This window comes from Panicum virgatum, chromosome 2N (assembly GCF_016808335.1).
Source record: "Panicum virgatum strain AP13 chromosome 2N, P.virgatum_v5, whole genome shotgun sequence".
Taxonomy (NCBI): Eukaryota; Viridiplantae; Streptophyta; class Magnoliopsida; order Poales; family Poaceae; genus Panicum; species Panicum virgatum.
In genome coordinates this window covers 21,025,333-21,042,805 of record NC_053146.1, presented here as the reverse complement: position 1 = coordinate 21,042,805, position 17,473 = coordinate 21,025,333, and the positions used below count along the sequence as shown (strand labels likewise).

The 17,473-nt window shown below is 47.2% G+C and overlaps 2 protein-coding genes and 1 pseudogene across 2 annotated transcripts in view; all 3 read right to left on the bottom strand.

Moving 5' to 3' along the window:
- Positions 1-3,002: 3,002 nt before the first annotated feature.
- Positions 3,003-13,869, bottom strand: LOC120660029 (annotated as a pseudogene).
- On the bottom strand, positions 3,715-6,368 carry LOC120660030 (proline-rich protein 36-like). Its single transcript, XM_039938356.1, has 2 exons — positions 5,161-6,368; positions 3,715-4,987 (listed from the first exon to the last, which is right to left on the bottom strand). The coding sequence occupies exons 1-2, from the start codon at positions 6,050-6,052 to the stop codon at positions 4,893-4,895; spliced, it is 987 nt and encodes a 328-aa protein (XP_039794290.1). The 5' UTR covers positions 6,053-6,368; the 3' UTR covers positions 3,715-4,892.
- Positions 13,870-14,011: 142 nt separating the features above from the next.
- LOC120660031 (short-chain dehydrogenase TIC 32, chloroplastic-like) overlaps positions 14,012-17,473 on the bottom strand; it is a 4,622-nt gene continuing 1,160 nt past the window's right edge. Inside the window, exons 3-8 of the mRNA XM_039938357.1 lie at positions 17,004-17,083; positions 16,644-16,797; positions 16,472-16,550; positions 16,028-16,112; positions 15,620-15,666; positions 14,012-14,416 (exon numbers count right to left, since the gene is read on the bottom strand). Of these exons, the coding sequence (XP_039794291.1) occupies positions 14,258-14,416; positions 15,620-15,666; positions 16,028-16,112; positions 16,472-16,550; positions 16,644-16,797; positions 17,004-17,083 (604 nt within the window). The 3' untranslated portion in view covers positions 14,012-14,257. The remainder of the gene's footprint in view (positions 14,417-15,619; positions 15,667-16,027; positions 16,113-16,471; positions 16,551-16,643; positions 16,798-17,003; positions 17,084-17,473) is intronic.

Genomic DNA, 17,473 nt, shown 5'->3' with positions numbered 1-17,473 from the left:
CATTGTACCATTCCGGTTGTCAAAGAATTTTTTTTTTGAAATTAAAAGTAGAAGCACTGACATGTCATATAAGAAGAAGGTGCCTCATGTTAAGGGAAACGAGGCTAAACCATACAATACTCAGTTTAATAGGAAAAACCGAGCGAAAATCAACACGACGCCATACCACCACACCCTGGGAGAGGAATCTACAAGAAACCTCTAAAGCAAGCGTCGTCATTCAACGTTGTTCCACGCCAAACATGGTGCAGCCCGCTGCAAGCCTGGATAGAAATCATAACTCCTCCATCATGGCACTGTCCTCCTCATGCCGCACGCACATACTCGTCGATCTCCCAGCCGCCACCGCGAAGCAAAACCAAATCTTGACTCTCGAACACACCTCAACCGCGTGGGGGCCTCGCCACATCCACCGCCTCACAACACAGAAGCAAAATCACCTTAAAGCGACACTCCGTCTCTGGACACTGCTTCGCCAAGACTTGCTAAGCTGTCATGGTTTAAAGATTAACCTTGCCACCACCGGGATCACCACCGCACCACAAACGCCGACCCAAAGCTAATAGCAACCATGAGCCTTCAGCACCTCCAAACACAGCCACGAACGAGCCACCACCACACAACGGGCCACCCCCACCCATGGCCTCGAATTATTTTGACCTAGGCGCTCCAGCTCTCGAATTCCTTTTAAAAATCGTAAGATCTACAATTTGAAGAGAATGAATAGCTTTCCAGTTGGCTATCCTTGCTGGGAACAAATACCGTACAATATACATTGTACGTCTTTGATATAGTTATTAGTAGGACTAGGACAATATATATTTTCATTTTTTGAGGAAGACACCTATATCAGGATAATGATTTGTTAGTGTCATCAAGAGTTCTCTTACCTCCGGTTATCTCGTGGATGAAGCCTCATTGTACATTGATGCTCTGCTAGCAACCATCGTGTGCTACATGTGGCAATCTCAAAACCTGTAATCTTCATCATTTACTTCCTCCATCCTGAAATATAAGATATTGAAGAGTTCAAATTTGTATCCAAATATACAACATCATAGAGTGTTTTGAAAACTAATTATTCCCGGTAGGCATTAAATCAGCAAAATGACAACAAACAAGACATTAAATAGGGATACATGCATGCGTTATTTAACTTATTTTCTTACCTCCTTAATTTGTTATAAAAATGCTACAGGACAGAGGGAGTATATTTTATTTATGATTTTTACAACAAATATTTTAACCATGTCAAATAGTTATCCTACAAATCCCCACTCAACTCTTAGCTAGATAATAAACTTCTCAAAATTATGCATGTTTGACAATTGGATTTGTTTTTATTAAGAGATGATCCAATAGATTCACTATTTTGTATAGATTGTTATAGTAGCTCAACCATTAGCTACAAATAATCCCTAGATTTAAGGTGAAAAGTCCATTTCACTCTCGAGCCCACCCCTCCCACAACCCACCCACCCCCATTTTTTAAGTCAACGTTTGAAACCCATCGACTCTTATTTGTTGGTTCAACACAGTTTAGTCATCAGATATGGAAATGCATATTTCGTTCTTCCATTTATAGGAAATTGTATGCAACCTTCCCCAGTAATAATTCCTAATAACCAGTAATTGGAAAGTTATTTTTGGGGTTCCCGAATAACCACATTCTAGTCCACTCTCTATTTGGGAAGAGTTGGGATCAATGGATTATTGGTTGTCTCAGTAATTATTGGATAAGGATGTGCTGGAGCACTCATTTTTTCACCAACTGTTTTAACATGGTAGTTGAATCAGGGAATGAGGATATGTTGGAGACTTTCTTACAACCCATTCATAGCATTTAATGATTAAATGGCTCTAGAGGTCGCTACTATAACTGAGACCAGCAGAGAGATATGACGTGGGGATGAAAAGGAACGGAGCAAATGAACATCTTTTAGAAAGTATACTCGATTAAAGAATAAATGAGTGAGCCAAAACAGCTGGAAATTATTAATATAAAGGAGGTCGCTCGGTAAATAGATGCGAGCGCAAAAGATGAATTTGATAAAGGGTAATATATATGAACTTTCGACATATTTACGAGCGTAGTTCAATTGGTAATGTTCCTTGTAATAGAACTTGCTCACCCAGGTTCGAGTCGGGTCCTCGACTACCGAGTCCTCGACTCAGCACGGGTGCTCGTATTTTTCTAGATTTATTTCAGGATTTTATCGACGTTGTTCTTTCAATGGTAGCCAACAGTGAGGTATGTAGGATGATTTTGTCAATTTCGAGGACATGTCGGCTCAGTCTTCGGAAGGTTCTCATATGGGTAGGTTGCATGTGTGTATTTATGGAGGTGGGTGTATGTACGTGTTTGTGAGTGTGTTTTTTCGAGAAAAAAAACTTTTGGCATATTTGCACATTGGTAATGTAATGAAGAGAAAAAAAACTAGCTAGCTTGGCATGCTTACGCGGAAGCCACGTAGGATCACGGATTTGAGAAGTGAGAAAATTGGCTGTTCGGCCTACTTTTAACTGATCTATCATCACCTGATACCTTCAGCATATGTTCACTAAAGTGCCAACAATCGTGCATCTTTATACAACATTATTATGCGGAGTAGAGCAACTGCATTGCAAAACATTGACGTTCAAGAATATCTTATACGCGGATACATGCAAGAATTTTCGCTCAAAAAGCTTGCATGTAACCTGTACTCAAAAAGGGAGGCTGAACACATAGTTTCCTCGCTTACTGTTGTACAAGCGGATCTGGACTGCTCACGAAACAGGTGCAAAAAGCTTGCTTCAAAATCTGGCGTGCCCTTGCTGCAGCTGCATGCTGCATAAGAGATTTATTTGGCACTAACTCTACCTTCTAAACTGCATCACACTTTAATTTGCAGTTCATCCTCTAATAAGTAGGCCAAACATCATATCCCTAGCTAACAAGGGAGTTTTCAGCTGCATCTCGTGAAAAGCCTTCCCTGCCACAGCGTATTTTACGCAAAATGGATCTAAAAAGCAGCTAATTTTTATTCACAGCACAGATCATTCAAGAATTTTCTCTCCGGTTGAAAAGACATTCCACACCACTGTTCCTACTATGTACAGCATAACAGATACCTTGAACACACCATCCCAAGAACCTGCCAGTCAAAAGAATGAATTAAAGAGACATTAGGAAATTATTAGCATGAAGGTAGCAGAAACTTTGTAAGTATGCTAGGGGACATCGAATTCAGAAGCTGCCTTGAGGAGCTTAGATTATGCCAGCACCAAACATGATCACCGCTACTTAATTCAGACTTTGTCTTGTTTGGAGTAGAAGGAATATACAATTTTTATTGAAAAGTCTCCAGAAATTACTTTTGAATTTGAGTTTTACCTTTCTGAAGAATGTAGCCAGTGGCAGCAGTACCAAAAACTCCTGCAAGCAAGCCGGCAGTGTTTGACAGTCCAAGAAGTACCACCTGCAAATGTTTTGCGGGACATTATCGAATTAGATGCAGTTGTCTCAGATCATATACCTTTTTAAAAGCAATGAACACCAATACACCTGATAGTGATAGTGCGAATGTGGATTGTATTCAACTGAGTCACAGGAATTACAATATATATGTCTCTACCTAGGATCACCCTCTACCTGATTTATAGGAGTAGGATCAGGGAGACCTGGGGCACAAGGGAAGGTCACGGGAAACACTCAACCGTGACCTCCTAAATCAGGGGAAGGGATAGACTCTATTAGAGGAGATAAACTCTCTAACACCCCCCGCAGTCGGAATGTCGATAGAGCAGATGTTCAGACTGGAGCGAAACTCAGAAAAAACTGAAGTCGGAAGCCCTTTGGTGAAGATGTCTGCGAACTGGGACGTCGTCGGGATGTGAAGAACACGGACATCTCCAATAGCAACACGCTCGCGGACAAAGTGGAGATCGATCTCGACATGCTTCGTGCGCTGGTGTTGGACTGGATTGGTTGACAGGTAGACGACACTGACATTATCACAATAGACCAGTGTGCTGGACGTCAGGGGACTGTGTAGCTCCTGCAACAACTGACGAAGCCAGCAAGCCTCGGCAACGCCATTGGCCACAGCACGGTACTCTGCCTCTGCACTGGACCGACTGACAGTGGGTTGCCGCATGGAGGACCAGGACACCAGGTTGTCGCCAAGGAACACAGCGTAGCCGGAAGTAGACTTGCGAGTGTCTGGGCAACCAGCCCAATCAGCATCCGTGTAGACAACAAGAGCCGAGGTCGAAGACGGGCGCAGAAGAAGACCATGACCCAGTGTCCCTCGCAGGTAGCGCAGGATGCGCTTAACCGCCGAGAGATGGCCATCCCGAGGATCATGCATGTAGAGGCACACCTGCTGAACTGCATACGATATGTCGGGTCTGGTGAAGGTGAGATACTGCAGAGCACCAACCAGACTGCGATACTGAGTCGGACCGCTGACAGGTGCACCATCCGTGGAGGAGACCTTAGCATGAGTGTCGATAGGGGTGCTGCACGGCTTGCAGTCAGTCATACCAGCTCGCTCAAGCACATCCAGGGTGTACTGCCGCTGCGAAAGAAAGAGGCCCGCAGAACACTGCTGTACTGCCACACCCAGGAAGTGATGGAGGACACCAAGATCCTTCATGGAGAATTCCTTCTGGAGAGCAGAGATGATGTGACGAAGAAAGTCCAGACTGGAGGCAGTGAGAACAATATCATTGACATACAGCAGTAAGTAGGCTGTATCATTGACACGAACAGAGAGGTGTCTGACTTGGCCTCAGTGAATCCCAAAGAGAGCAGATGTGCAGCGAAACGACTGTACCATGCACGGGGTGCCTGCTTCAGACCATATAATGATTTGTTGAGACGACAGACAGCATGAGGCTGGGTGGGATCAACAAAACCTGTGGGCTGGGAGCAGTAGACTGTCTCGCTGAGGGTGCCATGCAAGAAAGCATTCTTGACGTCGAGCTGATGCACCGGCCAGTTCTGAGAGAGGGCTAGGGACAGAACAGTGAGAACAGTTGCAGGCTTGACGACCGGGCTGAAGGTCTCATCATAATCAACACCAGGGCGCTGTGTGAAGCCACGGAGCACCCAGTGAGCCTTGTATCTGTCGAGAGAACCGTTAGCATGAAACTTGTGACGAAAAATCCACTTACCGGTGACGACGTTGGCGCCGAGGGGACGTGGAACAAGGTCCCACGTGTTGTTGGAGAGCAGGGCACCATACTCCTCTTCCATCGCAGCGCGCCAATTGGGATCGGCGAGGGCGCTGCGATAGGTCTTCGGAACCGGCGAGAGGACTGTGGCGGTGTACGCGGCCGGCTGACGGAAGCCGGACTTGCCACGGGTAGCCATCCCATGCTGGTTAACCACCGGCGCAATGGGGACAGCACCAGGTGGTAACCGAGCTGGGACAGTGGCGGCAGGTGGTGGAGAAGGCGCCGGCGGTGCTGGCGCAGCGGCCGGACGAGGTCGGCGGCTGTACACCAGTAAAGGCGGAGCCGCGCGTGGCGCGGGCGCTGGTGACGGGGCTGCACAGGGCGCTGGCGACGAGGCCGCGCGTGGCGCGGGCGCTGGGTGACGAAGGAGCCGAGGCCACGCGTGGCGCGGGCGGTGACGAGGGAGCCGAGGCCGCACGTGGCGCGGAGTGTAGGAGCGGCACCAGGAGCTGCGGGCCTGGGGCGTCAGCGGCCGGAGCGGGTGTGACGTTGGTCGCAGCGACCGCAGCGGGCGAGGTGCCAGGCGAGGCGTGGTGAGGAGCACCTGCAGGGGAGGGCCCGATCGGGAAGACCGAGACCTCAAACTCAGACAAAAAATCAAGATCAGTGGGTGATGTTCGAGAGCCAGCGAGTGGAAAGGATGCCTCATCGAACACCACAAGGCGAGAAGTGAGGATTCTGTTGGATGAGAGATCCAAACAGTGGTAACCCTTGTGATTACTAGAGTAGCCAAGAAAAACACCGAGGGTTGACTGGGGCGCGAGCTTGTTCGGTGCTGTTGCGGACATGTTAGGGTAACATGCGCAGCCAAACACGCGAAGGTGGGCATAGGTGGGGTGAGAACCGAACAAGGAGAAGTGGGGAGTACCGAAAGCCAATGTTTTAGTAGGGAGGCGGTTCAGGAGGTATGTGGCGGTGTGGACGCCCTCGACCCAATACGAGGGTGGGAGGGAGGCCTGAAAAAGCATGGAGCGAATGATGTTATTAATGGAACGAATCATACGTTTAGCTTTACCATTTTGAGAAGACGTGTACGGGTGTAAGGATCACCGGGGTGTCCGACCCTAGAGGGGGAGGGGGTGAATAGGGTCGCTAAGCGCTTTTTAACCTATGGCTCAAACTACTTGTATAAGATAAACCTAACACGTCCTATACATGCTAGTTATAACTAAGGTTTATCTATGCAACTCTCTACTTACCCCTAAAAACTTGCAACCTATAGCCAATCCTAATCAAACTAACTAGGAAACTAAAGGCACATAACAAAGAGTAAGTGCGGAAACGTAATATGATAAGTAAAGAGGTAAGTGCAAGAGGGATGCAAACTCCCGAGTAGACACGGTCATGTAACGTGGTTCGGCATAAACGCCTACGTCCACGGGACACCGAGGCTCTTCCGATCACTGTCTTGCACTACGCCACCAATGGCGATGCCGGCAAGCAAAGGCAAGTGCTCACAAGACACCGAGTCTCGTGCACCGCCACCGTCTCTCTCGGTCACCCGGCCGAAATCCACTACGGAGCTTCTCCACCAAGGAAGGGGCCTCCTCTTCCCCCGCACAAAGTGTCGTTGCCACTCCACACCAAGACGGAGGGTCACACGACGGATCACAAGTTGCTTGCCGCAGCAAGGCTTCTCTCAAGGGAGCTCTCGCAAGAACTAATCCCTATTACAAGCACTAAGCACTCTCACAAGTGTGCTTAAGCCTATATGATGTATAATGAAGCTCTAAGGTGGTTGGAGATGTTCTTCAAGTGTAGTAGAATGTTGAGCAACTCCAGCACACTTCAAATGGACGGGGTGAGGCGTATATATATGCCACCAAGTCTTGTAGCCGTTGCTCCAACGGTCAGCTGTAAATTTGCGTACCACCGGAAGAACCGATGCCTTTGGCGGGGTGGCGTCGGTTCATCCGGTCACTCATAACCCGAAGTAGCCGTTGGACTCCTGACGGCTAACGCAGTGACCACCGGTTGAACCGATGCTTTGCACCGATGCTTCACCGGTTCAACCGGTGCTGAAGGAATCTTCTCCTGGACGCTGACGTCATTACACCGGTGGTATGCACCGATGCACCGTCGGTTGAACCGGTGCTGAAGAAACTTCTTCTGGGCACTTGACATCGTCCCTGGTACAAAGGACTGCCGATGCACTGATGCCCTTTCTTGGACCGTCGGTTCATCCGGTGCCTAAAGGCTGACTTGGCTTCGATTCCATCCTGCACCAAACATCATGGCGTCGGTTCTTCCGATTACCACCGGATGCTCCGTAGGGGCGGCCCTTTGGACCTTGCTACGCCTATATTTTCTTTGTCATCACTTGAACCTAAAAGCCTGGGAATGTTCATCTTAACAATCATATTAGTCCAAGTGTTGTGTGTGTCATCAATCGCCAAAACATTATATTGAAATATGGCATGAGAGGCCATTTTCGCTACAACGGGCACGACATCCGGAGCAGGACGCCATTGGTGAGGAAAAAGGTGCGTGCCGAGGAGTTATCGAACTCGCGACCATTGTCACACTAAATGCTCTTGATGGTGCAACTGAACTGTGTCTTCACATAAGAGAAAAAGTTAGCCAAGGTGGGAAAGGTTTCAGATTTAAGCCGAAGTGGGAACGTCCACAGAAAATGTGAGCAGTCATCAAGAATAACAAGATAATATTTGTAACCGGACACACTAGTGATAGGCGAGGTCCACAGGTCACAATGAATTAAATCGAAGTTCTTAAGAGCCCGCGACGAGGAGGTTCCAAAAGGCAATCTAATATGGCGGCCAACTTGGCATACATGACAGAGGGAATCACTAGCAATTTTATTACAACTGATGGCAGAGGTGCTAGCTAATTTGGACAGAGCCTCGTGCCCAGGATGCCCAAGACGACGATGCCAGGTGACGGAGGGAGCTGCAGCAACAAGAGCGCAGGGCACCGAGGTAGGGGTGGCGAAGGTGTAGAGAGGCCCGGAGCTATTGCACCTGGTGATCACGCTCCGAGAATTGAGATCCTTCATAGAGAGGCCAAAAGGGTCAAATTCGACAGAACAATTATTATCAATTGTAAACTGATGAACGGAAATGAGATTCTCAATTATATCATGAGCAACTAGGATATCATTAAGAAAAAAAGGTCCTGGTAGAACAGATTGGCCTCATGCTGTGACAGGTAAGGTGGATCCATTGCCGACAACAATGGATGAGGAGCGTGGGGGGCGGAACAAAGAGATGTTACCAGAATCTGGAGTCATGTGACTGGAGGCACCAGAGTCCATGACCCAATCAGTGACGGCGGGAGGGTTGAGGCTCACAGTGACGGCGGGAGGGTTGAGGCTCACTGTGCTGAAGTTGCTGGCAAGGGACTGCTGATCCCAGGAGCCAGACCACGGCGCCCATGGTTGCGTCTGCTGAACAGGTTGCTGAGGCGCACCAGGTTGTTGCTGCAGTGCCGGCACGTATGGGAGAAATGGCCCAGGAGCAGCCTGCACGAAGTGGGCCGGAGGAGGCGTGAAGTGGGCCGACGGGGCGGCCACCATGGCCTGCTGCGGAGACGTGGCTTGGGGCGACGGCGCGCGCGGTGCTGGGCCGCCACGGTGCTGCGGCCCACCCGCGGGACCGGGCCACATGGTGATCTGCCCGGTCCACGGGTTATAGAACGAAGGCCACGGGGCGGACTGGGCCTTGCCGCCACCGCCACCGTTGCCGCCGCCTGTGCCTCCTCCGTTGCCGCGGCGGCGCCGACGTCCCCCGCCGGAGTTGCTGCCGGTGCTGGTGGAGGGCGGACGGCCAGAGCCGCCCTGGGGCGCCGCGGAGCCACCAGAGGGAGCGCTGGAGGGAGCAGGCCGCGATGGAGCTGCGACGAGGGTGGTCGCCGGCGACAGTGTGGGCGCGCTGGAGTCGATCTCCTCGAGGATGAGGTCGTTGCAGACCTCCTCGAAGGAGGGGAACGGCTTGGTGCGCTTGAAGTGGGCCTTCATGTGGGCGAACTTCTCGTTCAGGCCGCGCAGCACATTGAGGACGAGGGTGCGGTCGTGGATGACCTCGCCAAGGTCGCCGAGAGCGTCGGCCATCCCCTTCATCTTGCGGCAGTAGTCGCTGATGGAAAGATCGCCCTGCATGAAGACACGGAACTGGGCGTCGAGACGGAGAGCGCGGGCTTCACGATTGTCGAGGAATTGTTCCTCGACGGTGATCCAAGCGCGGCGAGCCGTGCCCTGGCGGGTGCGGACGGACTCCATCAGCTCAGGGGAGAGGGTGCCCAGCACCCATGAGAGGACGACGGCGTCCATGCGCCGCCACGACGGCACTGCGGGAAGGGCGGCGTCGGAGAGGACATGGTCGGCGAGGGCGTACCGCTCGAGGGTGAGGAGGACGAGGTCGCGCCAGCGGTTGTAGTGGGAGGAGAGGGGGTCCAGAACCACGGGCACGAGGGCGCGGATGTTCTGGATGCCCGCCGCTTGCGCGTGGAGATTGGCGATGACAGCGGCCTCGTAGTCAGCGGTGTCAAGGTCGTCGGCGGCGCCGTCGTCGTCACCACCAGCAGCAGAAGGGAAGGCGGCATCGCGGGCGGCGGCTGCGGCGCGCTAGAGGGCGGCGGCGGCCTGGCGCTCCTTGGCAAGGGCGTCCTGGGCGGCGCGGACCCGCTCCTGGGCGGCGGCGGCGGCCTTGGCAGCCTCGGCGGCGGCGGCGATGAGGACCTTGCGAGCCTTCTCCTGAGCGGCGGCGTCGTCTGCGGGGTCCGGCGGAAACTCGCCAGCCATGGCGGCGCGAGCACCAGGGAGGCGGCGCCGGCGGGCAGGGAGGATTAGCGGAAGCGATTTGGCACAGGATCGTGATGATCTCTTGATATCATGATAGTGTGAATGTGGATTGTATTCAACTGAGTCACAGGAATTACAATATATATGTCTCTACCTAGGATCACCCTCTACCTGATTTATAGGAGTAGGATCAGGGAGGGGATCAGGGAGACCTGGCGCACAAGGGAAGGTCACGGGAAACACTCAACCGTGACCTCCTAAATCAGGGGAAGGGATAGACTCTATTAGAGGAGATAAACTCTCTAACAACACCGAGTGTTGGCACTAGAATTTCTTATGTAAAATGAAGAACATTAGAGCAGTGACATTCTACATCAGGTCATTACCGCGTAACGTGGTCCTATATCTTGGTGGTTGGAATACAGCCCAGATTGTGAAAAAGCATCACTACCCTGCCAAAAAATAGGATCAAAGAAGAAGAAGAAGAAGAAGATGCTACATATAAATCCAGATGAATTGTGATTCTGAAGCGCATCAAACCTGACTGCATGCCATGCACAACACGGCCATGGCCCATGGCTGGAGTTTGGACTTTGCTCAGCAGCGTCAAAAACAAGGCAGGTCCAAGGAAACCAATAGATTGCATGATCTGCAAAGACATGGTGCACAATTATTTCAAGATCAGTAGTTCTCAGCATAAATATTTTATTAAATTCATTCATGAAAAAAATTGAAATACTCAAAGAGAACTTACCTTACGAACATTTGTTATAGAAATCCCTCTCTGAACAAGAGTGTCAGCAATCCAACCACCAATATTTGCAAAAATAGCCATTGTCAGCCATGGCAAGACACACAGCAGCCCGGATTCGGTGAGATTGAACTTCAGAACCTGGTTTTTAGGCATTTGGGGACCAATGGCATGACGTAGTGTCATTAGTTGATATTAGCAATGAGGAATGCCAAACATTTAACAGCATAAAATTGTAACAACCTGGTTATAGTATGTCGGCATCCATGTTAGAAGAATGAATGTTCCCCAGTTATGACAAAAATGTGATATTATTAGAGCCCATACTGGAGCCTTTGATAGAATTAGTCTCCATGGTATCGAAGTGATAGGCTCCTTTAAGGCATTACCACCTAGTATGTGCCTCTTTTCAGCTTTGCTCAGTTCTGGATCATCATCTAGAGAGCTGTGTGCCTAATCAAACATACATACTGGCCGTTAGCTGAGTGCCTGAGTAAGAAATAAGTACCATATCCGAAAAGCTAAGAGAACGGCAACAAGGAAAGTTGTAGTATGCTAATTTCCAGAGAGATTGATGTGTGTCAACAGATAAAATAAAACTAAATGGCAACTAAAGCAAACTTTATAACAAACAAATGTGTACTGAGTAAACTTGTACAAACAAGGATTATAAAGTAATACAATTCTTAATGTAACTTACTTTGAATTGCCAAAGTGCAAACCAGATGCTTCCTAGGGACCCAAATGCGTAAAAAACAGAAGGCCAACCGAATCTGCTGATTAACACAGGTGAGAAAGCGAGGCCAGTGACTGAACCAAGGTACATTCCACTGTAAACTAAAGCAAGAGATCTGCTTCTCTCTGAAACTGGGATCCATTTGGAAAGGATGTTGTTCATAGCAGGCATGGCAACACCCTGTAAAATCATAGATAGTGGAAAAATAATTAAAACCAAAGCTAAAACCAAAAACCCCTACACTGTACTGTGGCTCTAGAAATCTGATTTATTCAGAGCACCTGAACCACTAAGTTGGATGCCAAATGTTCAAGTTTTGCTACAAAATACTGTCAAGCATATAAGATACTACAATGCTATCTTTTTTGGTTTAATTCCAGTAATGTATCTGAGTATCTGTTGATTATAAGTGACAATAACTCCCCTTCATATAAATGTTTCAGTGTTCACATTTCATACATAGTAGCGATCAGCCGATACAAAGTAATAATACAGTACATAGTGTAGAGGCAAGAAGAAGACATAATAACCTCGACTATCCCCATGAAGGCACGTGTGATGAGCAAGCATGGAAAGTCCAATCTTGGCAGCAAGGGGTGTAAGAACTGTTGCAATTGACCACCATACAACACCAAATCCAAGCACAACCTTGCCACCGAACCTATCAGCCCAAATACGTCCAAGAATCTGCACCCATCGATTTACATGACAAAATATCAGAAACAACATATACCAGTACTAAAGTGCACATCATGAAAACAGTTCAGAACTGGCTCTCGGTGCACAGCAATTGCAATGCAACGCACCTGAGTAAGAAGGTAGCCCCAAAAGAAAGATGATTGGATTAGGCCAACGGTTGCTGGGCTCCAGCTGAACTCTGACGCCATTGGTAGTATAGCAATACTCATATTGACCTGTCCGAAGTTAGGGAATGTTGAGGAAGCATAAAGGAAAAGTACCAGAGTTTAAAACTACTACCATTGAACTTAACCGATGTCTTCAGATATGAGTTTATATAAACAAAAGCACTTTTATTAACTCACACGGTCCATATTGCAGAGGAGGAACGCAAAGAAGCAGAGGACGATGGTCCATCGCTTTGGGAACTGCTGCCCCCAGGGAGAAATATTGCTCGTATCGCCAACCAGAATTGCATCAGGACCATCAGAAGGGCTGAATGGTGATCCTGTGATTTCATACTGCCCGGCTTTGCAGTCAGCACGTTTTCTGATGGGTAGTCTGTACTCCGGGTGGACACAAGCACCCACCCAACTAGTACTAGTGAAATTCTGCCACCTCCTTGGTTTCAGCCAACCACGGCTTGCTGGGTCTGAAGTGAGAAAGCAATCAACCCTGGATAGAATTCTCTTGTTGATGCTTGCATTGGAGACCTTCAGAAGGTCTCCGGAGGATTTCAACACAGGGTTCTTAAATCGCCCAGATATCTGATGTCTTGCCGACAGTGTTTCTTGAGTGACTTTGGGCCGGGAAAAACGAGGTCCACGTAATGTGTCGATGGAATCTTTGTCCAGGAGCCGATGAACACACACACATGTTCTGTGTTGATGTGGAATATTTCAGCTCATGTCTCTTTACTGCAAAACAACAAAAGTATCCGTAAATTTCTGTAGCACCCAGGCATCATATCCTACCATAGGTGCTGCCAACTAGAACTTGGAGTAAGCAAGCATGGAGATCAATGGTGAGGTAAAGCTGATGCCCCCAACAGTAGCAAGAATCAGGAGGTACACTTATAGTATTTCGGAGTCCAACTTAGAAACAAAACCAGTGAACAATTCAACAAACTAATTCGGAGGTACACTTGCAGTATTTCGGAGTTAACATGGAAATAAAACCAGTGAACAAGCCCAATTCAGAGTTAGCAAGAATCAGGAGGTACACTACTTTAGTAAACAAACCAACTGGGAAGGAAAAAAATGTAAAGTAATGCATGGAGAATCGAGTGTCACCTGAAGAGGGCGGAGAGGCGAAGCTTCTACTGGAGAGCACAGCTCCCATGGCCATGATGGACTCTGGTCCGGAAAGTAGGAGATGCCAAGCAAGTACAGGATAGCACAGGAAGCTATCCTGCTTGCTATCGCGTCAAGGTTCAAGGACCCTCCTCTCAAATCAAGATCCCCTCTGCCTGCAGCTTCGGTGCTTCGTCTCAGCAGCTTCTCAAAAGCGCCAAAGGACCAGCACGTCTGGCAGCTGGAGCGGGCGGGCGGACGGCCGCCGTCCGCCCACGTCAGCAGACTCCGTGCTGCGTGGCTCCGCCTGACGGATCTGGCACCACCAATAACTGTCCGCTAGCACCCGACCGCCTGGTCGATACATCGACAGGCGTGTCCCATTCTGGATCACGGGGGTGCCCGTACAGCACCGAGTGGGTCACTGGCATGTGGGGCCACCCGCTGGCCATCGTCTTCTAGCTCACGATCCCCTCCCCGGATCCCGTACCCCCATCCACCAGAGACAAAACAGTAGCGTCTCTTGTTGTTGGGTTCGAATAACTTATAACTCAGAAGCAGCATGACAAGGGATCTTCTAGGAATCTCATATCAAAATGTCAAAATACCATAGGATATTCTGCTAGTACGCATGAAAGGCGACCGGCCAAATGTTGGGTGAGTGATACAATACAACAGAGTACATGTTGCTGATCCACCAGCGTCGAGGAATTTACATCCACCAGAGTAAATGATGCATAGTTGTGGAATTCACCAACTGTTACGTGAGTCCATGTCCGACAACAAGCAAACTAGGCGAAACCGGTTGAGGCATCAGCTACCTAGGTGGTGAGCTCGACGCTGAAATCCCAGAGCCTCTTGGCAAGCCCCATGTCCTTGGCTTTGTCGCTCGGCTCGTACAGGTTACTGTCGCAGAAGTACTTCCCAGACACGCCCTTCACCTGGGGGTGCAGTGCCACATAGCATGTGGTTGCCGCACCCTGTTTAAGTTCCACACAAACCAATCAGATCCGCAAGAAGTATATCAGATTCATTCATTTAGGCAGCAACGAGAAGTACAAACAACATCATAATAGCAAACTTTAGTAAAAATTAGGTAAGGCCCTGTTTAGATCCCAAAACGCAAAATGCAAAAATTTTATAAATTATTTGCATGGTGTACTAAATGTAGTCGAAAAATAAATCGCATTACACAAATGGATTGTAAATAACGAGACGAATCTAATGAGCCTAATTAGGACGCGATTAGACACTAAATTGATACAGTAATGCTACAGTAAACATGCTCTAATGATAGATTAATTAGGCTCATTAGATTCGTCTCGTAGTTTACAGACGATATCTATAATTAGTTTTGTGATTAGTCTACATTTAATACTTCAAATGTTGAAGATTCTCTTCCAAAAATGAAAAATGCAAAATGAACTCAAGGCCTGAGTAGTACAGTAGCCTGTTAAGTTGCACGGCCGGGTCAAGTGTAAGCGACATGACAGGAATGACCTGATATCCAAAAGGGCCAACTGTTTTTTCCACCACAAATGAAGATTTTTCCATATGAGTACCACCACAGCAACTTTAGGCATTGTGATGGCACCGTCAGATTACAATAAGGCCGTGTTTAGTTCTTTTTGCAAATTTTTTTTGCAAAAGAATCTTACCAATTTGAAGTACTAAATGAAGTCTATTTACAAAACTTTTTGCACAGATGAGTTGTAAATCGCGAGACGAATCTAATGATGCTAATTAATCCATGATTAATTAATAATTAGCGGATGATTACTGTAGCATCATTGTTGCAAATCATGGATTAAGTAGGCTCATTAGATTCGTCTCACGATTTACAGCCCATCCATGCAAAAAGTTTTGTAAATAGACTTAATTTAGTACTTCAAATTAGCAAGATTCTTTTGCGTTTTTGCGTTTACGGGGTGGGAACTAAACAGGGCCTAAGGAACCACAACTTTAAAGATGTTTCTGTACCCCTTCTACTTTAACGTAATGGTATGTCAGTTGTGCCAGATGCAACAATTCTACAGAAGCTTATTCTAGCACGTCCCAACACTACCACTACCAGCAAACAATAAATTAGCAAAATTCCACGAACAAGTCTAATGAAGCAACCACCTAGATATATATAAAATGCAAAAATACTCTGAAGATTAAAAGCACATTTAAAAATTTACCTGTTGAGCATTTTTCAGCACCAATTTCCCAAGTGTCCGACTGAAAGCTGCACGCAGCAGAAATTCAACGCTATCAGTGAAGCGTAGCTATGGTCTCAAAAGGCAATAAATTCCAACTGGTTAGGCCATGCCATTACTGCAATCAAGTTGCAAACATCATTCGGTTTCTCAATTTCTGACCATTTAGATTGTTTTGGTTGTTGTCTTCGTCATGCAGGTGACCATCTAACCTTCAGTGTTCTTTTTATTCTCTTCTAATTGCAATTGTTTGTTCGTATAACTAAGAAGCATCAACTGACTGTCTGACTCAGTAGGTTCTATTAAACCAGCCTAACATTTATTTTCCCCATTTAGTTTATGAGACCAGGGGAACTAAATGTTGTGACAAGAAATGCCAATTATACTTACCATCTATGATACTGTGGTACCGGAGAAGGTTCGTGATAATGGAGCCAGGATGAAGAGAATTTGCAGCTATGTTGACATTCTCTTCCTGTTGTACAAAATATTGTCAAAGAAGGCTGAAAAATTGCTACAGAACATCTTAATAAATTGGAAAACAAATGGCAGATCTAAAGAGAACATAATCAGCAGAAATTTCGCACATTACTTCTTGTGATTAGATGATGGTTGTTCCTTCAATTTGTTACACCAATATTAACAATAAATGGATTCAAGATGTCTAAAACGTCACAAATTTCAAATTTCAGATGCAAACATCTTAGAAAAACACTGCAACTGATGTTAGCAATAACAAGTATCCAGGTTGGAGTGCATATAGATGTACAATACATACACCACAAAATCAAGAAAATGACCATGTGTTAGGCGGAGCTAGAGTGCAATACATACCTTGAATTGCCTGGCGAGTTCATTAGCGTGCAAGATGTTTGCAAGCTTTGACTGCCCATATGCTCCAATGCTGCTATACCTGCACAAGACAAGCTTGAACAAGTTAATAGATTTGCCTCCAAATTGAGTAGACTAGACTGTAGAACATTACAACTCGACAACAACTACATACAGTGATTCATCATTAATCTTATCAAAACGGATGCCTTCCCGGTATGCAAATCTGTGCCCCTCTGATGAAACATTGACAATTCTTCCTTCCACATTTGATTCACAACAGGTCTTCTTCATGGTATCCAACAGAAGTTGCGTCAGCAGAAAATGGCCTGAAGATTATGAAATCAGAACCGCATTTTAGTAGACTGGTGTCGCTAAACATCATGAATTAAGGTTAAAGCGTGTTGTTGAGGACTTGAGGTAGAGTGCTAGACTTGCGAAAGTTATAATCACTATATGACTCAAAGTAGCAAAAATGCATGCATACACAACATGTTAACCAAGCAGTCAAGTGTATGGATAATGGAATGCATACCAACATGGTTAGTTGCAAACTGCATCTCAATTCCATCCTTTGAAAGCTCAAAAGGTGTTGCCATTACTCCTGCATTGTTGCTGCCAGCAAAAGCGCCAAGTAATAATTAATCAAAAGCTATCAGATACAGAAGTAACAATTTGATCAAACATGCAAGACAACCAAGTCAGATTGTTACAAGAGGCATAAGAAGGCACCATAGACAAGACAATCTAGTGTTAGAAAATCTCAAACCTAAGAATAACGAACATTAAGTAAGTGCTTGGCAAAACAAATAAGTGTGCAGTTAACATGTCTCTCCTCCTATTTCCTGTGATGGACAACCAAGGAGGTACTTGATAGCTTCCGGGCACATCGTACACAATGAAGTATTTGCTACCCTACCCCAACTCAAAGAAGACACGAATCGAAACACCCCATCCCAACTCAACGAAGGCACCCATTTCTACGACACCCCCATCATCCAAAGT

Coding starts and splice junctions, on each gene's coding strand:
- LOC120660030 (XM_039938356.1), bottom strand. CDS start 6,052: ATGCCCACCTTCGCGTGTTTGGCTGCGCATGTTACCCTAACATGTCCG. Junction 4,988..5,160: donor CGGCGCCAACGTCGTCACCG/GTAAGTGGATTT, acceptor GCCCTCTCTCAG/AACTGGCCGGTGCATCAGCT.